The sequence below is a fragment of the Brachionichthys hirsutus genome, chromosome 21, assembly GCF_040956055.1.
Source record: "Brachionichthys hirsutus isolate HB-005 chromosome 21, CSIRO-AGI_Bhir_v1, whole genome shotgun sequence".
Taxonomy (NCBI): domain Eukaryota; kingdom Metazoa; phylum Chordata; class Actinopteri; order Lophiiformes; family Brachionichthyidae; genus Brachionichthys; species Brachionichthys hirsutus.
Window position 1 is genome coordinate 7,399,431 of NC_090917.1, and position 20,558 is coordinate 7,419,988.

Consider the following 20,558-nt stretch of genomic DNA (forward strand, 5'->3'; position numbering starts at 1 on the left):
TCATGAAACTCGGTGAGAGGACTGGGGAATACGCAGGACTGTAAGATTGCTGTGAGGAAGCAGCTCGAGCACAGGATATGCATCCAACCCACCAGTCAGCTGTTAAACGTAGCTGGCGCTACAAGAGCGTGTGACAGATCTAACCAGATCTAACCAGCAAGTGAAAAAGAAGCTTGAAAATTTAGCTTTGACCCTCAGCTCGCTTCATAGATCATTTAAATCATAATGGTTTCATCTTTGGACAGAGAAATTCTGGCTGTTTCCCATATTTTCAGCCTCCGATCAGTCATGAGAAAAAAAAAACTTGTCTCCTGAAATGTTGCACGACTGCCGTGTGTCAAACACAGGTGTTTCTTTTAAATCATATCCTACACCTTCTTCTCCATAATAACGATATTTATTCTTGAAGAAAAATGTGTCTTGGAGAATACACTCCACTTAAATGCAACATCATTTTATTCTTGCCATTGATACGCTGAAAGCACACAACGAAATTATGTTTACACACTAGTTCATAAGCAACACAAGCTGCATTTTTTGAAGAAAGAAGAATGCTTATTATTTGGGTGGGTTTGGATATTTCTTTAATGTATTTAATGTATTTATACATATAGAGGCAATAAGACGGACAGTGAATGTTAGACGTTTTGGAGACAAGGTCAGAGAGACCAGACTTGGATGGTTTGGACATGTCCAGAGGAGAGACAGGGACTATATCGGTAGAAGGATGCTGAGGATGGACCTGTCAGGGAACAGGGCTAGAGGACGACCCAGGAGAAGATACATGGACGTAGTGAGGGAGGACATGAGAGTGGCTGGTGTTGGAGAGGACGATGCAAAGGACAGGGTGAAGTGGAGAAGGTTGGTTTGCTGTGGCGACCCCTTAAGGGACAAGACAAAATTGCAGTAGTAGTAGTATTTATACATTTCAGCAAACATAAAGATTGGCATTATAATCGTGCACTGTGCACGGCCTAGTCAGCCTGCAACTGTCCCAGTGAAGAGTTCAGTGGAAGAATGTGCTTTGGCTGAGTGTGCCGCTCATGAAAATCTCTGTTACAATAAATGAGGATAAAACAGGAAATGACTGAGGAAATGAAAAACAACGACAAATAGCAGCAATAGCATGTGCATTTTAAAAGTAAAAAAAAAAAAATGTTCCAAAGAACAGAAGGTTGTGTTTGTCTAATTTCGTCCAGATGTTGTGGAATTCCTTTCAAAAGAGCGATTACCGTTCCCCATTTGAAGGTGTCAATTCGTATTTTCTCCACATAAGAGAAGGGATAATCTGTAAATATCCTGCTGACATCGCGTAGGACGTCTTTAAATTCACAACAGCTTTATAGCTTATGAATTCTTGCAAGTTGAGCACACACACAGGCCGGAGCAATTTTCATATTTGGTGCCACTTTGAGCCACTGAGAGGACACACACAAAAACAATGGCTTTAGTGAGAGCGGCGTGTTCATTTCCCGTAGCAGCTATCAGTCCGATTGAAACGGAGTCCATCGAGAGCTCATCAGTTGAATACTCACAAAACACGCAAAACAAAACAAAAGTCTTCCCAAAATGATTTGAAATTACTCATAAAGTCGCTTAATTAGAGCAGCGGCTTTCGGCTGCAGTGGAAACTATTTGACGCGTAGCCTACGGACAGAGAAAGCGAGCGCTTGTAGAAAATGGGCCCACAGTGCATCAGTACCAACACATGCCCCACATCTTCAGATAATTAGAGACTGGAAAGGCATTTTTATATTCCCATCAGTGTTTCCATCCACGTGTGTCTTCCAGCAAATGATGAATTTAGAGCTGAGGAATGTCTGTTCACTGTTTAGTCTTCAGCTTCTCTGGGCTCTAACCCCCGACCCAACCAGAACACAAAACACCTCGTAAAAACCCCTCGCACATCTGCTCGTCCAAACTATCGCGCAGGTACCAGGACCGGCCTCCTTGTTATTCAAACTCCATCCGAATGAAAACTCCACTAACGGCACACTTCGTTTTCATCGATGCAGGCTCTAACAGTCTGGACAGGCATTTCCTGTGGGTGGGAACTGAGAGCAGAGACATTCTTGGTCCAGGCACCTCCACTTCCTGTCTCTGTTAACAACACACAGAAAGGCACGCTGTCTGAGTCGGCTCTAATTTTATACTTTGCACTCTTTTCCACACCACGATTACTCATGCTGCACGTAAACAACAGTAAGAGGGTCAAGGTCAAAGTCAGTCCCCCAGATAATCTGAGAGCCCGATATTATGCTCTGTGACAGACATGCTGGGATAAGATTGGAAAGGATTACATATAAAACACTTTCTGGAATCCTAGAAAAGAGCATTGAGAACAGGTCACTGCATGTTTACGTGCACCAGTGGGTGTTGGAACAAGTGTGACAAACCCCTTTTATCAGGGGTCAACAGATGCACCAGAGTGTTAGTGTGTGAAAGCTGTCGTGTGTGTGTGTGTGTTTGAGGGGGACATTAAAAGTCCATTCAAATGTTCAACTGTAGATGCAAATTACAGAAACAACAGCACCATTTGCTAAAACATCTGCTTTTTTTTAGGTATCGGTCGTCTTGTCTGCAAGAAAATGGATGGATGGATATATCTATCATAAACAGAGGTGATTTTATGTAATTAGACATTTTTAATCCGATTTCTTAACGTTGTAAATGTTCTTTGTTCTTTCACCGACATTCTCCAGAGCAATGGATGTGATTTCATTCACATACCGATCTGTAGCTTAACGGCTGATGAATATTACCCTGCATCTCTGATCTCCATCCAGGTCACAAGACAATGTATTTGTGTTTAGCAAGTACCGTACTGGCATGTGGACAAATAGGTTATGGATTCTAAAGTTACATCCTGCAAATTGAAATTCAACTGTGACTCAAACATTCTAAATGTGAGGATTTGACCCCCCCCCCCCCCCCCCATCTGCCTGTCACCAAAAACCAAAAACCACAAGAAGCATGAACTTATATTTGTTTTATTTATATATATCGTTACTGCCCTCTATTGGCGAACAGTGAACACGACAACATTTATTCAACATGTTTATTCAGAAAGAATTAAAACCCTCACAGGAACTGTTCACATTGTGGCTTTGGTCACTGACAAACACTTCAATCCTCCAACAGGTACGCAAACTACGGTTTTCGAGCTGTGGCCAATTCACCAGTCTCTATTTTTCCTCACAGAGGGAATAGAGAAGCGCAATCTGCTCCGCATACTCGAACCCTGGGCTGCAAGGGAAAACACACCAGTCATGTAAAAGCTGAATTTCACATCTTTAAAAGCCATCCTGATGGATATTTGTCTTCTTAGAGCTGATATGCGCTGCAATCGGATGTCCGGCAGCAGGGCAGACCAGCTAAAGAGTCTCTTCATAGTATTAGAGACGCCTGTCACTAAAGGAGCACTTCATGATACGAGATGCTGACATATTTAAAATGTTCCTGTGTGATTATCATGTGATTGACATTGTGTATCTTGCCAGTAAATCCAATATGCATGGTGAGGGTTGAAAATGTTGCCGTCCTACGGTCAGTCAGATCACACAGCACTTGTTGCTTGGTGAACATCTCACCGTCCAGGAGTCTCCAGTATTAGAGGGACGCTGTCCAGTCTGGGCTCGTTCACGATGTCGCGGAAGGCAGACATGCCGATGAGACCTTTTCCGATGTCTTCGTGGCGATCGAGATTGCAGCCGAGCTTCCCTGGAAAAGTAAAACCAAAGAGGCAGCGAGGGACGACACAACAGGTTAATCTGCACGAGTCCTGGACGTACCTTTGGAATCATTGACGTGGATGGCTTTGAGGTATCGGAGGCCAACTTCCTGATTGAATCCATCAAGCATGGCCTTGACTCCGCCCTCTCCAGACAGGTCGTATCCTGCAAGAACAACAAACAACACTTGGTGTAGCCTCGTTGTTTTAAGGCTTCACAAGCATCAACTTTTGTAAGAGTGGCTATCTTGATGATTTTTAGAGTTGTTTTTTTTGTGACTCGTGTTGCCATAGCAACATTGCCAAACTGTGTGATGTTTCATGCCTGTTGCTGAACGCCGATTGTTGATGTCTTACCTGCTGCGAAGGCGTGACAGGTATCCAGACACACGCCCACTCTGGTCTGGTCTCTCACTTTGTCTATGATGCTCTTCAGCTCGGAGAACTTGCCCCCCAGCGTATGGCCCTGGCCACACATGTTCTCCAACACTGTCCAATTGGAGGAGGGTGAAAGGAAAAGCAGTGGCGCTTCAGTACTTTTCTAAAACTGTTAATTCACACCAGTGGCATTTGTGGAAAGTGAGTCAAAACGACTTTGGTAACAAGTAACACAACCCCGGCTGTTCTTGAAAGGGGTCAGCCGTCTGGGATCCTTCCATGGAGTCGGCTGGAAAGAAAAGGATTTTGTCGCCGTGCAAACAGTTTGATCTCATTTGTCCCAACAAGGTTGTGAATTATTGCAGAATATTTGTTTGTCATTAATTGGGCAGAATTGGGCAATTTAAGTTATCTTTAGCTCCCTTTAGTTGGTGTACAAGAACAACAACACCTCATCCATGCTCAGGACAACAATGAATGTGAACCAAGACCAGATGGAATCGTCAAAAATATTATTATTATTATAATAATAATATTATATATATTAATTGTGCAAATGTAATAACTTAATGCGTGTGACATTTCTGTTTTGTTTTCCTTTCTTCAGAAGAAAGATCACAAATAGACGAAGCCCTGGTTACCATGGTGATAGCGGACACCCAGCCATGGTCCTCCTACTAGTCCCACTGCTCGCCAGCATAGAGAGAAAGAGCCTTACAGATTAGTACGAGACGCGCTGCAGACTTCATTTAGCCGACAGTTTCATTCACAAACTTCAAATTGATGTAAATTGCTCTCTTTGTTATACACCGTTTGTCCAGGAGAGGAGCGCGTAGAGCAGAAATGGGAGGGGGTCCTCTGGAACTGTCTCATTGACTCCTACGTCTTATTTAGATTCCATCTCAAAACGCTCTGTTCAGACGTTCTTACGGACTCTAATGGGAGGAGCTGAGATGTTGTGTTGATAAGAGTGGGAAGAAAAAGCCCCAAAATAGGCTCACAAAAATTTCACCTGATCTTCACAGAACATTTAAATACGTTTGTGTCGCGTTCTCTCCCCCCCCCTCTACCTGTAACCACAGCAGGAGTTTGCTGGTGAGCGTGGTTGATGGCTCCTGCTATCTTTTCCGCACATTGTTCAGTGGTGATGGCGCCGAGGGAGGAGCCGGGGTGAAAGTTGTAGAGATGGAGTCCCAGCAGTTCGCAGCGGCTGAGCTCATCCACCAGCAGGGCCCGGCTCTTTTCAAACACATCTGGATGCCACATGATACACAAACCAGAAGAGGAAACGCAGTCTGACAGAGGCGGTGGGCGAGGAGACATCCACCTGTGTTTGACTAACCCTGTTTAGGGGATCCGCAGTTCATCAGGTAGGATCCATGGGGCAGGATGTGAGCTGGGTCAAAGCCATGTCGGGAGCATTGCTCCTGAAACTTATCTGCAGCCGTCTGGTCCAGAGCGGGCCTCGTCCAGGAACGCTGGGAGCCCAGGAAGAGGGCGAAACTTCTGCCGCCCATCTGTCTGCAGGCCTCCACTGCTTTCCAGATCCCACCTTGATGCGTATGAGAGAGCAGCACAAGAACGAGGAGGAGGTCAGTGTTTAATCTGAGTTAAACAACATGGCATCACGTCTCACCTTGGATGCTAACATGTGCGCCAATATATTTCTCATTCCCACGGTTCTTCCTGGTCCTCCTGCTTTCTCTCCCCTCTCTGTTGTGCTGACTTTCCCAGTCTTCTTCAAACGCCTCTTGGGTTTTTCTCTTCTTTGCTTCTCTCTTTCTTGGGCCCATGTTGCAGGGATGACAATGTCAAGAGCGGCAAATCACCACTAAATGGATATTTAGATGGCCTCTGCCGCGTAAAGTAGTCACGGTGACGGCGGTGTTGGGTTTTGACTGAAGGTCAACATCCTCGTTTTCATGCGTCCCTCCCAGTACGAGCCAGCCAATCAGAAGGCTTGCAGACAGACAGCCAATCAGAAGGCTTGCAGACCGCCAGCCAATCAGAAGGCTTGCAGACAGCTGCCGTGGGCTGGCCATTGGAGACGCTTCATGCTGAGCAGCAAAATGGTCGCCCGTCAGCCGACTGAGTCCACAGCGCTTTGAATTCTAATTCTTCTGCACGTTCGGGTTTACACTATTACAGCGTTATTACTTATTTACAAGCCGGCAGCGTATTACGTGTGTGTGTTTAATCATCTGCCGCTTACTTGACCTTCTGCCGAGGCGTCGCTGTTCTTGTAGCCTCAGAAAGCTAAAATATATATAAGAATCGCACTGAAGCACTTTAGCTGCGCTGGCTAGCAAACTAGCTCTTCTACATATGTGATTCCTGAGGTGAGTAACTTGAGATATGCGTGGAATTTACAAGTGTTCGACGTAACACGCATGCAAAACGCACATTATTTGAAGAATTACAGCACCGCTACACTCGGTAGCTAAGCTAGCGCCTTTAGCCTGGCTACTTGTAGCTTCTGTCTGGCTAAATCAGAATAATCTCGTTAGCCAATGCTAGCGTTAGCTCTGTTGTAGCATTTTCAGTAAATGCATTACCATTAGCCGAGTTGGATATGCTAGCTCCCGTCTCGGTGTATTTGCTGTTAAAGTCGTGTGTCCGCAGGGCAGAGAAGGAGCTAACATTTAACGTAAACTTGAACGCGCTGATCTCCGTCTACGTATTTTACGAGTATGGGCAGAAACCACTCCTTAAGTTTAGCCATCGACGGAACATTTTTACCAGCAGCTGCTTTTTGAACTTGGCACCTGTGTCGACTACGTGACAGGAGTAGAGGCTGATCATGGACGCAAACTCTAATCCGTGTATTCCAGCTTCATTTTGAGCAACTCGAGAAAAGAACATCTTTCGCTTTAGAGTGCTGTCGCGTTAGCTAGCTCGCTAAGTGCAACGTTAGCTGTGCATCAGCCATTGGAAGGGTGGCCCGAACACATCTGTCATTCTGTACTAATAATGTGTGTGTGTGGGCTCCCGGTGAATCTGGTGATCTTGGCTAAACCAGAATATCATGCCATCTGATTCCGTGCACGTTCACCTGCTGTGTTGAGATATTAGATGTCTCAATGACATCCAAAAGACTAGAAATGTGTGTTTCTGGTCTTAAAGATGTTTTCTAGAATTGCTCAAATATCCCACTTATGGTGATGCATTCAAATTATGTGTGTCTGATGTGTTCTTCAGCAGAATCAAACCCCATCTTAAACAAACATTGATTAAAGTTTTTAATATTCTGCATGCCTATGATGATAACTTCTGTGTTTGTCCTGTAGTATTCTTAGTTTTATCTAAGCCAATGGGACCATACACGAAACCACTCTGATTTGAAAATGTGTTTACTACATTTTAACCATTATTATTTTCCTCCTAGAAGAAAAGCGTGTCGGGACAGGAGCAGTAGTTCATGGAAGACAAGAAAAGGAAAAAAGACGACAAAAGGAAAAGGGAGGCCTCTCAGAAGGTAAGCGCATTTGAATGTAATTACAAAGTGACCCGTCTTGCTACAGCATCTTGGTGAATTGTGTTGTGATCATTTTTGGTGCAGCCTTAGGAACACTAGCGGGATGCGTTTGGACAACTTACTTTTATTTAAGCTGTTTTGATTCATTTCAACTGCTTGGATGAGTTAGGATCTAATATTGCGTTTAATTGGAACAACCATGTGACATGTATTAAAAGACTTTAAAGCTGCCCGCACTTTCCTCAAGTGATAATTGCTGCGCATCAAGGACAAGATACTGGTTAAGCACTTTTTTTTTTACTGAACATGGATCTTCTCTGGACATTTTCCTCCCACTCTGCCAGTGTTTGCTGCACAGTTGGTTGTCTCTGTTAGTCATTTTATAATTAGAAGTACGATTCACAAGCCCAGTCAATCGTGTTGTAGCCTTTCCTATGTATACCATTTCACCTCTGTCCAGCACTTCATGGTTTGAAAGTTGACATTAGAGTTGTGTTGTCCTCACTATGATGACATTTAAAATAAATATTCAATTTCTTTATCTGTTTTAGGTAGCAGAACAAAAAAACAAAGGTAAGCAACACATTTTTTTTTTTATATTTACACTCACTCGCTTGCATAAATACAGATCTGGGGGTTGCTGATCTCCTGTATGTTGTTTTATTGCGGTTAGTGTTACATTTCAAACCCCTGGAGTCTTATTCATTTCAGATTTTATCCCACATTGTGACTTTTCTTCATCTTTCCAATGTGATTTTCTTATTTCCTTGAAATAGCTGCTCGCTTGTTTGATTTAAAGAAACATTAGCATTCAAGGATTCTTTGTGTCCTCTTCTATCCACCATTTCATATAGTTAAGTTGGATAATTAATAAATGAATTACCGGTATGCCTGATTTCATCTCATTTATTCTTCTCTCTCTTCCCATCTTGCAGTGCCAGACTCGACCAAGCCAGCGTCTGGCCAGTCTCCTGCCACTCAGAGCAGCTCTGCCTCCCCCAGCCCTGGAACCACCCCCTCTGCCTCCCCATCCCCAGCCACCTTGGGCCCTGGCAGTGCTGCCACCCCATTACAGGGCGGCAACAATGCCAAGCGCCTGGCGGTGGCCAACGGACAGCCCACCTCCACCAACATTTCTTCCCCTGCCGTTGGTGGCCCCGGCGCTGCGAGCGGAGCCCAGGCGCCTCAGCAGCAACCGCGCTACATGCCGAGAGAAGTGCCGCCTCGATTCCGCTGCCAGCAGGACCATAAAGTGCTACTGAAGAGAGGTCAGCCACCACTGTCCTCCATGCTGCTGGGAGGAGGAGGAGGAGGAGGAGGAGGAGGAGGAGGGGGAGGCGATGGGCCCAATGCAAACATGGCTGCTGTCTCGGGTCAGTGTTGTACGCCATCGGTCACATTAGGATAAATACTTTCTTTTTTTTAAAGATCGCTTTCTCTTTATCAATTGAATGCCTTAATAAGTTTGTTTTTTTCAGATTCTGGTGCAGCTAGCTCCTCATTGGCCCCCACCTCATCATCAGTTGCTGCTTCTACTACTACTTCTAATTATGCAAATACCATGTGGGGGGCGAGCTCAAGCAGCCAGACCTCCTCTCAGGGCAGGGAGAAGGTCATTGTCGATGGCAACGACCTGGAGGAGTGGCCTAGCATTGCTGGTAGCGATGGAGGAGGAGCTTCTTTCACCGGGGTTGGAGGGAGCAGCAGCAACATTGGCGCCTCTGGCAACCAGTCCTCACCCACTTCCTCGTTCTCTTTGTCCAACGAATGTATGCAGTCGTCCAACAGCGTGGCATGGGGGGTGTCGGCCCCCCAGTGTCATCTCGGAGGAGGAAATGCAGTGGCGGCGGTTGGGCCTCTGCTACAACAGCCCTCCTCGCTCTCCAAAGCATCTCCTGTGCCAGGGAACCATGATGCCAGTGGCTCCGTTAATGGCGGCAGTGGGATTCCAGGTGCCAATTTCAATCCAAATGCCAACCCTTCAGCCTGGCCTGCCCTGGTACAGCAGGACGGGCCCGCTGCTGCAGGAGAAGGAAACCCGTCGTCCTTCCATCACCAGGGACCTGGAGGGTCTCTGTCTGCCAACAGCTCCGCTTGCCTGGGGCTGGCAGGTGGGGCAGTCGGGGTGCTGGCAGGTCACCCACCTTTATCTGTGAATCAATCAAGCACCCATCAGCGCCAACTTCACCAAATGCAATCAAGAGACAGAGATGTTGGTGGGGGGAAGTGGGACAGCGAATCAGTGGGACCAAAAACCGCAGGGGTGGAAGGGATTGTTGGCGGTTTGGACCGTGGCGTTGGAGGTGAAATGAGTGTGGGAGACCGCAGCCTCAACTCCTCGTGGAGAGGCCACCCCTCTTACTCTGCAGCTAACTCCAAAGCTGGTGCCTCAAGGACTGACGGCTGGGAGGGTGGAGGAGGTACGGGGAGCTTCGGAGCTGCAGAAGGAGATAATGGGACCTCAAGTTGGGGGTATCCAAGTTCCACTGGTGGAGGAAATGCTTGGGACAGTGCTGGAACCGGGGCAAATGGTAGTCAGACCTCCGGGTTATCTCAGGGAGGAGTAGGAGTGGAGAGAGGGGCTTCCGGTGGTCCGGGAGGTGAGGGAATGGGTGCTGCCTGCAGCACAGCTGGTAACCTTCCTGCCACCTCCTCTTCCTCAACAGCCACCACCGTGACCAGAGCTTGGGACAATCAGAAGAGAGAGGGGGAAACGGGGGAATGGGATGAGATGGGAGAAGGACCTCGGGGGTTGTCTTCCAGAAGTGGGAGCAGGCCGAGCAGCATTCACAGTCATTCTCATCACTCGGCACCTAATGCTGAAGCTGCCTTACAGAACCTGCTAAGTCGATCTGATCTGGACCCGCGAGTCTTGTCCAACACGGGGTGGGGCCAAACACAGATTCGACAAAACACATCCTGGGACTTAGAAGAGCGTGGAATGAAAAGCAAAGCTGCTACATCAAAAGAGTCCTCTTCTCTTAGTGGTTCTTCTCAGTTTTCTGGTGGGCCTAGAACCCAGATCAATGATACAATTGGTCTCGGGGCCAATTCTGCCCTGATTCCATCTACTGGATCCTCCGGTGAGGGCTGGGAGAGTAGCAGTAACAGTAGCAGCAGTGGGGCCTCGCTCTCTAGTAGAACCCAGCAAATGTCAGGCACCAACACCAGGAATCATGGCGTATCACAATCTGGGCCAGTGACCAAAGCAGGATCTGGTGTCGGGTCAGGTGTAATGCCAGGGCACAGCCAGCAGGGGAAGGCTAGTGGCTGGGGTGGAGGAGGGATGGGATCAGTGGATGGCCAGGAAGCCAAGGGTTGGGAGACTGAGGAATGGAGAGCGAGGAGCAGGGGAGGAAATGGATCTTGGGGTGATCTTGGACAACACGGTGACCCGGTGAGTGGAGGATGGGGAGGAGGTCAGGAGGAGAAGGGGACAGGGGGGTTGAAAGAAATGGAAAGGGGAAATGGAGGAGGGAGTGAGTGGGCATTGGGGCAAAAGGTGGGGGCAGGTCGGGACTGGGGAGAGCCGCAGTCCAAAGTAAGTGGTGGATGGGAAGATGGGAGGACAAATGGAGGAAACTCAGGTGGGAATTCAGGTGTGGGTGGCTGGGGGAGCTGGGACGATGAGGCTCCCAGGAGGACCTGGGGGGGCGGGAACGGGGGGGGCATGGGGTCCAAACCCAATCAGAGCTGGAGCAGTGGAAACAAAATGCACCAGATGCCAAACAGCCTGCCGGGTCCCATCACAGGCCCGCAGGCACAACTGCAGCAGCAACAATCACAGCCCCGCAATCAGCATCCTCAGCGGCAACAAGCATTGGACCAAGGGGCTATGCAAGGGGGTGTGGGGAGGAAAGCTATTCCTCAAGCCCAGAATCAGAACCAAAGCTCAGGCTGGACCTCGGGGCCCATCCCCGGGGGTTCCGGAGGAGGAGGCGGTAGATCTGAATCGAGCGGGTGGGACGAGCCCTCGCCGCAGTCTATCAGCAGGAAGAATGACATCGACGACGGAACATCAGCGTGGGGAGACCCTACTCGTAACAACTACAAGCCAGTGAACCTGTGGGATAAGAACAGTGCCCCTGCTGGACAGCAGCCACATGACCAGAGCCCAGCTCAGCAGCAGCAGCAGCATCAGGGGCCTCCAATACAGCAGCAGCCTGGCAGGCAGGCCGCAGGGCCCAGCAGAGAGTTCAGCGCTGGCCACGGGCCTGGAAAAGCACCAGCTATGGGTGAGGTTCTACAAACTAAATCTATCAACGAAGCCGGGCTTGTAAGGTTCACTAAAGCGCCCTGGGTAAGGATAATATTCTTAGCCAACCTGTTTCTGGAATTTTAGTTTGAATCTGCACTCACTTTATGAAAAGCCGAAACTTGGAATATGATGCAGGGTCTCCTGTAGCAGTTAGCATTCGACACAAGATGAAGGGAAATGTGAAAGCACTGATTTCTCACTGTTTGGAGGATTCAGATTCTGAATATTATAAATGTTCTGATTATAGTTCACACAAGATCAAATGCAGCTTCATCTTTCAGGCTGACATTCATTCATTCAAATATTATGTGATTGGATGTTGTTTGAGAGTCAGATGTGACAGTGTGAGGACTGTTTTCATAGATAAATTATTGATCACCAGCAATTAAATGACTGCCAAACGCTTGACCACAAAAGCATTCTTTGGAGGAATGGCTGTATTTCTGTTTATAGTTTAGCATCGAGGCTTATTAATGTGAGAAACGTTTGTTTTTGCTGCAGCTTAATCTCAAAATCGATAGCAACAGTAACCATGCCCCGAATGCTTTGAGTACTAAGCTGTTGTTTACAGCATGAAGAACAACGGCTATTCTAGCTGCCAAAATTAGCTAATGTCTTTTATCCCATCAGCTTGCTCAAGCTGCTTCAGCTGTTGTTTAAACGGCATTGCTACACGTGATAAAACTGTCCACTTACATTCTTAATATTTGAAATAAACGGTTGGTTGAGTTTCAAATGCCCAATTGTTTTTTATATATATATATATATATACTTTTCTATTCTATATATATATACACACAATTTCTAGCTGTGGTCCTTCCTGCCATGTTTCTCTATCGAGTCCCGTGTTGTCCATGTGTCTGCAGGACCGTCAGGTTGGGGCGGCACTTCTCCAAGCAGCCCTACAGTAGACGATGGAACATCATCTTGGGGAAAGTCTCGGGCTCCGACTGCTGGCTGGGGAGACGCTGACGATATTGGAGGAAAACCAACGGGCTGGGGAAACCCTTCTCCGAACCTCATCAAATCTGGTTAGATCACACAGTAACGCCGAAATGGAATCGCAGCATTTACCTTTTGGATATCCATGCCATCTTATTTTACAGATTTAAACGCGAGTGTACTTAATGGTCCACTAATGGAAATAAATGTCCGATTTGGGTTTCTCCCCTGCAGCTTCGAAGTCTATGCAAGATGACTGGGGGGACAGTGAGGTCTCTGTGACAGCATCACGTCACTCAAGCTGGGAAGATGAGGAGGAGGGCGGCGGCATATGGAACAGCACCGGCTCCCAAGGAAGCGGCTCATCCTGGGGGCAGGGAAGCAACGGGGGCTGGGGACAGAGCACTGCAGGGAAGAAGCCCAGCAACAAGGTGCGTTCCTGGTGGGAGAAGGTGATCGTAACATTGGGGGGGGGGGGGGGTCACATTTAAGAAAAGGCACTTCATTTTGGTCCTGCAATCTTCACGTGAGGATGGTAAGAACTCTATAATAAAGTTAAATTTAATCATGGACTATTATTTTTCCTTTTCTTTGACCACAAATTGTTTATAAGATCTTGGAAATGGACTACGATAACTAAGAGCTTGTTTATCGACAATTTTGAGTTATTTCCGAAAAATAAAAGCGTGTGCTTTGGTTTTCTAGAGTGCTTTTCTGGACACTCAAAAACGCTTTACTTTGCATTATTCATTCACTCCGTACTTGGTGGTGGTGAAGCTGTTGTAGCCACTGCTGCCCCGGGGCAGATGCAGCTGCCAACTTCTGTCACAGGACAAACCCCCTCAACCAATGTAATTAAGTGTTTAAATACTGCAAAAAAAAAACTAGGCAGATAATTTACAACTGATTTTATTAAAGATGTGTGTTGGCACTTTGGGCCTGAGTATATTTCAAAGTGGCGCGCGTCATGAAAAAGGTTGCCGACCGCTGGTCTGAATAAAATCTCATTCATTAAAGTCCTGCAGAACGTGAACTGTTTTGATTGGTGTGGCAGGTTCCACTGAAGGCCGGAGGAGGAGACTCGTGGATGAGCCCGATCAACAGACAGTTCTCTAACATGGGGCTGCTGGTAAGGCGGGGAATCTAAGCGTTCTGCTCGTGGCCTGAGCTACGGTGGCAGGGCAATGTCACAAATGTCTTCCTGGGGGATGATGAAGATGATTAAGGTGGCCTCCTTATTCTGGACAGAATGACGATCCCGGTGGCCCGAACATCGACCTGACTCTCCAGGAGAAGAAGATGGAAGTGGAGAAAAGGGGCATGGGCATGAGCGATTACAACAGCGGTATGAGGAAGGGAGGAAGAGGAGGGGGAGTGGCCTATCACTCGCCCGTTTCCAAAGAGGCCGCCCCGGGGGACGCTCCCTCCTTCTATGATAAGGTGATCCGTCTCTACCACCCGGACAGTCTCGATGTCTTTCTCGTGTCTGTTTAACATGTTGTCCTTTCTTCCTGTCCTTTATTTCCTGATGCGGTTCTACCTTGTCCTCTGTTCTGCCCCAATGCTTTCTGTCTTAACCCCGCCCCCTCACCCCCTCACCACCACTCAAACATTGGTCTTCCATTGGCTGTCGCTGTGACAGACCTTGCCTTTGACCAATCAGGATTGGTGCCTTGGGGAGGAGGGCCCTTGCTCTTTGTACTCTCCACCCACTGTCTGCAAGCCCCACCCCCTCTTCAACCACACTATCCCCTTTAGACAAGTAAGATAACTGCCCCCTTTGTTTCTGTCCCACCATCTTGTTAAGTTTTAAACGTTTTTTTTAATTATACCCACAACGTTTCCGTTCCATTGTCATGTTTTCCTAATGTTTCATACACGGCTGTTATTTAAGGGATCTTTTTGACATTTAATTTTCGTCTCTGATCATAGGGCAGTCACAATATCTTCAGCAGTGGTGGAGGGATGCCTCAGTCAAGACATCAGCCAAGTGTCCCACCCATAAACCAGTCCCCAGGGATACGAGCGCAAGTGCCTCATCAGTTCCTGTCACCTCAGGTACAAAGGCTTTTGGTTTTATTCTGTATTCCTCTTAGTTCTCTCGATGCGGGGGGGCCGTGTGTCGAGCCGTCTTGTTTTCTGTTTAGTTTTTTTCACGACTGAATATACAATGAAAAAGCAGGCTATTCAACCTGGAAATTTGTTTTACTTTCTTTTGTACTTTTCTTGCTCGTCGGAAGGATTTTAATATATATTGTCTGGTATATCCACACAGTGCCGAGCTGTTCACTGCCATTCCCTTATTATTATTATTATTATTATTATATAAACGTATAATGACAATAAAAGCTCATCTTAATTGATTTTCTGAGAGGTTCTTATCTGATTATTCTTTCTGTGAACCAGTCCTACATGACCTGCTGGCTCTGTGCTCGGTATTGATCAGTTAGCACCTTCCCTAGAGGACATAATCAGCCTTCAGAACAACACGCTTCACATTTTCTCTCTTCGTTGTGAAGAATACAAAGTGAAAAACGTGTCGCTCCTGAAGTTTAATCAATCTCGTTCTTTATTCATCTGCCAGGCCGAGTGTGTTAACGCCATTTAATTAGAGCATGAAGCAGAATCAATGCTAACCGGGAAGAAGCAGAAAGCTCATATGGTCGCTCGTGGTTTCTATGGTAACGGGTGTGTCTCGCTGCTGTTGCGTCTGTCTCCAGGTGCCGGGTTCCATGCTGAAGCAGATGCCCCCACCCAGCGGCAGCGTGGGAGGAGTGGCAGGACTAGGGGGGGGTGTCTTCCCTCCTCAGCTGTCCCCCCAACATATTGCGATGCTCAGCAGCATCTACCCACCTCACGTACAATTCCAACTGGTGAGATGCAGCCGGATGCTCAAAGTGATCAATTGTTTTTCTGTAGCGGTTTGAAAATCGCAAAGATTTGGAAAGAGAAAACCGTAAATACTTATTGCCTGTTTTGACCGTTCTACAGGCGTGCTGGTTGCTGGGTAACAGGTTATAGTACGAATGACTAATGCTCTATGTGATAATGAAATGGAGAAACGTGTTTCCCCTCTGAATCTTTTCAGGCCTGGTGGTGAGAGCGCATGCACTTAATGTGTGGTTGTGTATTTCCCTGAAAAACAATTGATCACAAGTGAGGATGACTATAAACTGTACACTTCACTGCACTGTAAGAAGTTACAGCAAATAAGAGGTTAAATGGTTGACTGGCTTTACTGAAGACATCGTGGTCTCCCGAACGTGAGGGGATTGTTTTCTTGCTGCCACTTCCTCTTTGATTGTGTTTGAGGGAAAAAAAAAACACATCTTGTTTGAGCCTCCACCACAGAATGTCTCCTCAATTATCTGTGCCGAGTAACAATTTCTCAGCATGCCTCTTTCATGCGAATACACGACTGCTCTTTGTGTATCTTTTCACAGCAACTATGCAATGAGATTTAGACAGTTATTGTTTGAAAAAAGTAAACATTGCCACACACACCTAACTTCTGTAGCCTGATCGGGGGAGGGCGACCAGAACACGGATCAGCCGTTGTCTCTAGCAGCAACACCAGCATTGCAGTTACACTAGCAGGCCTTGTATATCATAAACTTGGTGTATATTTGAGGATCCGGTCAGAAGAACAGCACAGAAGCTCCCAAATGCAAAATAGGTTTTTTGGATGAATGAATATTTGGTGTATAAATAAATGTTTTTTGCCTGGCGGCCTACTGGGCGCGTACAGTAAACCATTATTACTTGGTTTCTATTTAGAGTTTAGCTTAACTATTGTTGACTCAGTCCTCCTTTTGTTTCTCTTGTTTTTTCAGGCCTGCCAGCTCCTCCTCCAGCAGCAGCAGCCACAACAACAACAGCAGCAGCAGCTGCTGCAAAACCAAAGGAAGTTTGCACCCAACGTGCGACAGCAGGCTGACCCCCAACAGGTACACACGTACAGTATTTTACGCAATCCTTTATTTCTTTACTTGATCCTACCAGTTTAATGAGTCTTGGGTTGTTGTTTTTTCTTGTTTGCTTTTTCCTTTGTGGGCGTCATCTCAGCTGGCCAGGATCATGGCGGTTCTCCGACAGCAGCAGCAGCAGGCGGGGGGGTTAGGTGGGAGCTCCAAGCTTTCGCCCTGCCACCACGGAGGAGTTGGTGGAGGGGGTCCAAAACTACCTGGGGTTGATCCTGTGCCCCATCCAGGCCTGGCAGGATCTGTGTCTGACATGCACCAGAAGAATCTCGGGCCCTACTCTGGTTAGCAATTGTTTCTAGACGGCTTTAAATCATTTACGGAGGTTAAACAAGATGGAGTTTAGAATTCTCTGCTTCTCCTTCTGTGAGCAGGGTTTAGCTCCGGTGTGAACCTCCCTGGCATGGACCTGAGTGGATCTGTGCTGGGGGGGCCTGGGGGCATGAAGGACCTAGGGGGTCAGCAGTCCCGCTTCAAATGGATGATGGAAGAACACTCGTCTCCAGACGGCTCCTCATCTGAGAATGCATTCCACAAAAATGGTAAAGATCCTTTTCATGTTTTATTCAGACGCGAGTTGGATTTGATAAAAGAGGGTTAATGGGATTACATGTGAAGACGGCGCATAACGGTGACTCACGGACTCATCTGGCGTTAAATGACGTGCCAAACACGATCGTATCAACCTTCTAGGTCCCGTCGCCTCTATGAAGACGCCAGGGGGCTCGCTCTACTCCCAGTACGACATGATGGTTGGAGATGGACTGGGTGACAACTGGCACCGCTCTCCTGGCAACAAGATGGGTACAAAGCCCCCCCCCACGCCCAGCTGGCCTCCCGGTGAGTGATGGTTCAAAATGATAACCGAAGGCAGAGGAGTGGGAGTTGTTGCCTCTTCTCGGGGATTTGCTGTGTTGCTTGGTGTTTCGTGTTAATTGTTCATGTGAAGACTTCGGGAGGCTAATGTGTGCGTTTCCTCTTCAGAGTTCCAGCCTGGCGTGCCCTGGAAGGGAATTGACCGTGTTGACCCTGAATCTGACCCTGACATGACCCCAGGGAGAATGATGGGAAATGCGGTGTCCCCCAACCTCAGTGATACAGAGCACCAGTTGTTACAAGATAATCCTGGTGAGCATTCTGCATCTCACGTTCCGTGTGTGTGTGTGTGTGTGTGTGTGTGGGAGCATGTTGTCATGTTTGTGGCATTTCTTTCTGTGTTCTTAATGTTCTCTGAAACACTATTTACTTTTTTATTAAGGGGGAAATGGCATTTGATGGAGGTTTTTCTTTGCAGATTCTACCCCTCCCCTCAACACCTTGCTGCCTTCACCTGGTGCCTGGCCCTACAGTGCCTCTGACAGCCCCCTGAACAACGCACACAACTCGGGTAAATACAAACGCTCACCATGTCACTTCTGAGCTGCTCTTTACTTCTGATTAGAGCCAAAGGGATGTACACGTTCTTTACTTTAAGCTAAAGTCAAGCATATGTGTCTCACAGGTGGTATTGAGCTAAATATTTAAAGGCTTGAGGCTCTGATTCCAACAGAACAAACAATTTGTACAAATGTTTTTATTTATTTTCTATTTTTTGCACATTTGAGTGATTTAATTCACAATTTGAATGGAATCAGTTGAGATGCAATAATTTACCTCAATGTCTTGACTACTAGTAGTTTGTAGTTCCAGACGCTCATTTCCTTCTGTTACTCTCCAGTAAAGTACACAGAATACAAGACCAGCTGGCCCCCTGAGCCCATCGGACACAAGTCCTGGAAAGCCAGCCGCAGCAGCAGCCAGAATCAGCTGTCCCGCCCCCCACCGGGACTAGCAAGTCAAAAGCAGCCCTTGCCTTCGCCGTGGTCCGGAGGAGGTCCTCGGCAGTCGGGTCGGGGCGGCTGGGGCAGCGGCTCCAGCACCGCTGGTAATGCCCTGAAACGTTTCACAGTGTTGTCCCTTTTCCTCGGTTCTGGCACAGCATTTGTTGAAATATGTAAAAGCACGCCATGAAACGTGCTCTGAAAAAGTACCGGCTTGTTTAAAATGAAGAATCCACATTTATTTTATTTGGAAGAGCAACGCAGCTTCGCTGCAGGAAGTGAAATCCTCTTTGGTTTTGCTTCCGTTCCGCAGGCTCGACGTGGAGCGATGGCAGCTCTCGGGAAAGCTGCTGGTTGGTGCTCAGTAACCTCACGCCACAGGTAAAGAGCGGCTGGTCAGAAATACAGCGACTGAAAGTGGAGGAGAGAAATGCAATGCTTTTTACTTCCATGTAGGAATTCTGCTCTGGATTTCTTATTCACCAGTTAAAGTGCACCTTTGTCTGACTAAAACATCCCCGCAGATTGACGGCTCCACTCTGAGGACCATCTGCATGCAGCACGGACCCCTGCTGACCTTTCACCTCGGCCTGACCCAGGGAACAGCGCTGATTCACTACAGCTCCAAACAGGAGGCAGCCAAGGCCCAGAGTGCGCTCCACATGTAAGACGATGCCCTCAGTTAACATGAAACCTGTGCCACTCTGAATGTAGAACAGAAACCAGCATTTTGTGTTTATTCCAGGTGCGTTCTGGGTAACACCACCATCTTGGCGGAGTTCGTAAGCGAGGAGGATGTAACTCGCTACATTGCACATTCCCAAGCGGGAGGAGCCGGCAGCGGTGGAACCGCGGCGGGCTCCGGGCCCACGCCCGCCTCTGCTCTGGGGGCTCCTGGCAATGGAGTCGGCTGTGAGAGAGCTGGAGCAGCAGTCGGTGGTGTGGGGGCCGGGGGAGATGGAGGTTCCGCAGCTGGAGGAGTGGGAAGCGGTGGGAATGGCAACTCCAACTCCGGCTGGCAGAGTCTCGACATCACGGGCAGCTCGTCGGACCAGTCGGCGGCCCAGGGTCCCGGGCTCGGCGTCTTCGCCCAGTGGAGCAGCAACGGCGCCGCTGTGGGCGGAGCCGGAGGCGCGGAGGCTGGAAGGCACGGCCTGTGGGGAGGAATGGGCCCGATGAGCAGCGCAGGGTACCCCAGCAGTAGCCTCTGGGGTTCCCCGGCACTGGAGGAACGCCACCAGATGGGCAGCCCGGCCTCGCTGCTCCCAGGAGACCTGCTGGGTGGGGGGGCCGACTCCATCTGACAGCCATTACGTCACACACTGCGATCATTGACAAGCAGAGGTGACACGAATCATAGCGACACACGGGCTACATGCAGTACACGCACGCACACGCACACACACACACACACACACATACATTCATCCGTTCAACTTAAAATGAAGACGACAGTAAGACTTGAACCCGAGAAAAAGGTGAAGTCCATTCAGCTCAACTGGACAGCTCTTGGTCTTTTGACTCCAAGTCCCATCGTCCGCACTCGGAGACCCGATCACTCAGGCATGCACTGCAGACCGGCTCAGCCAGAGTCGCGCGGCGCTGTGAGTTTAGCTTTCGCTGTGTTTCGTGTGCCACGGTTTTCTTTTTGCTTGTTTTTTTCCTTTTTGTGTTACTGTTTCATGGTCGAATCTCAGAAGTGAGACTTGCGGACTCTGAGCCCTCGCAAACCCGGCTGGTGTCCCTCCGAGTTCTCGTGTTTGGAAGCTTGGTGGCGGGGGGGTGGGGGGGATCTTCGTAGAGGACAGGACGGTGTCTCGACTCTTACTGGTTGGTACTGACGCCTCTACCTTGGTAGAAATATGCCATCAACATGGGGTCCAGGGTAAAAAAAAACATAAACAAAACAACATCAGCCAAACTTGCACTAAATGCCTCTGGGTTTGTTGTCCTCCAGAAATCCCTCCATTTTTTA

At 48.0% G+C, this 20,558-nt stretch overlaps 2 protein-coding genes across 2 annotated transcripts; one reads left to right on the forward strand and one right to left on the reverse strand.

The window, feature by feature from the left end:
- Positions 1-3,185: 3,185 nt before the first annotated feature.
- si:ch211-141o9.10 (probable endonuclease 4) lies at positions 3,186-5,901 on the reverse strand. Its single transcript, XM_068754384.1, has 8 exons — positions 5,855-5,901; positions 5,745-5,821; positions 5,451-5,660; positions 5,179-5,361; positions 4,088-4,219; positions 3,792-3,896; positions 3,591-3,720; positions 3,186-3,246 (listed from the first exon to the last, which is right to left on the reverse strand). The coding sequence occupies exons 1-8, from the start codon at positions 5,899-5,901 to the stop codon at positions 3,186-3,188; spliced, it is 945 nt and encodes a 314-aa protein (XP_068610485.1).
- A 1,625-nt stretch (positions 5,902-7,526) lies between these two features.
- On the forward strand, positions 7,527-19,887 carry tnrc6ba (trinucleotide repeat containing adaptor 6Ba). Its single transcript, XM_068754383.1, has 21 exons — positions 7,527-7,583; positions 8,135-8,156; positions 8,519-8,956; positions 9,062-11,818; positions 12,708-12,872; positions 13,018-13,214; positions 13,838-13,912; positions 14,032-14,223; positions 14,426-14,545; positions 14,716-14,841; positions 15,504-15,656; positions 16,617-16,730; positions 16,849-17,047; positions 17,138-17,305; positions 17,457-17,603; positions 17,748-17,891; positions 18,058-18,150; positions 18,481-18,687; positions 18,897-18,964; positions 19,108-19,247; positions 19,329-19,887. The coding sequence occupies exons 1-21, from the start codon at positions 7,527-7,529 to the stop codon at positions 19,885-19,887; spliced, it is 6,141 nt and encodes a 2,046-aa protein (XP_068610484.1).
- Positions 19,888-20,558: the final 671 nt, after the last annotated feature.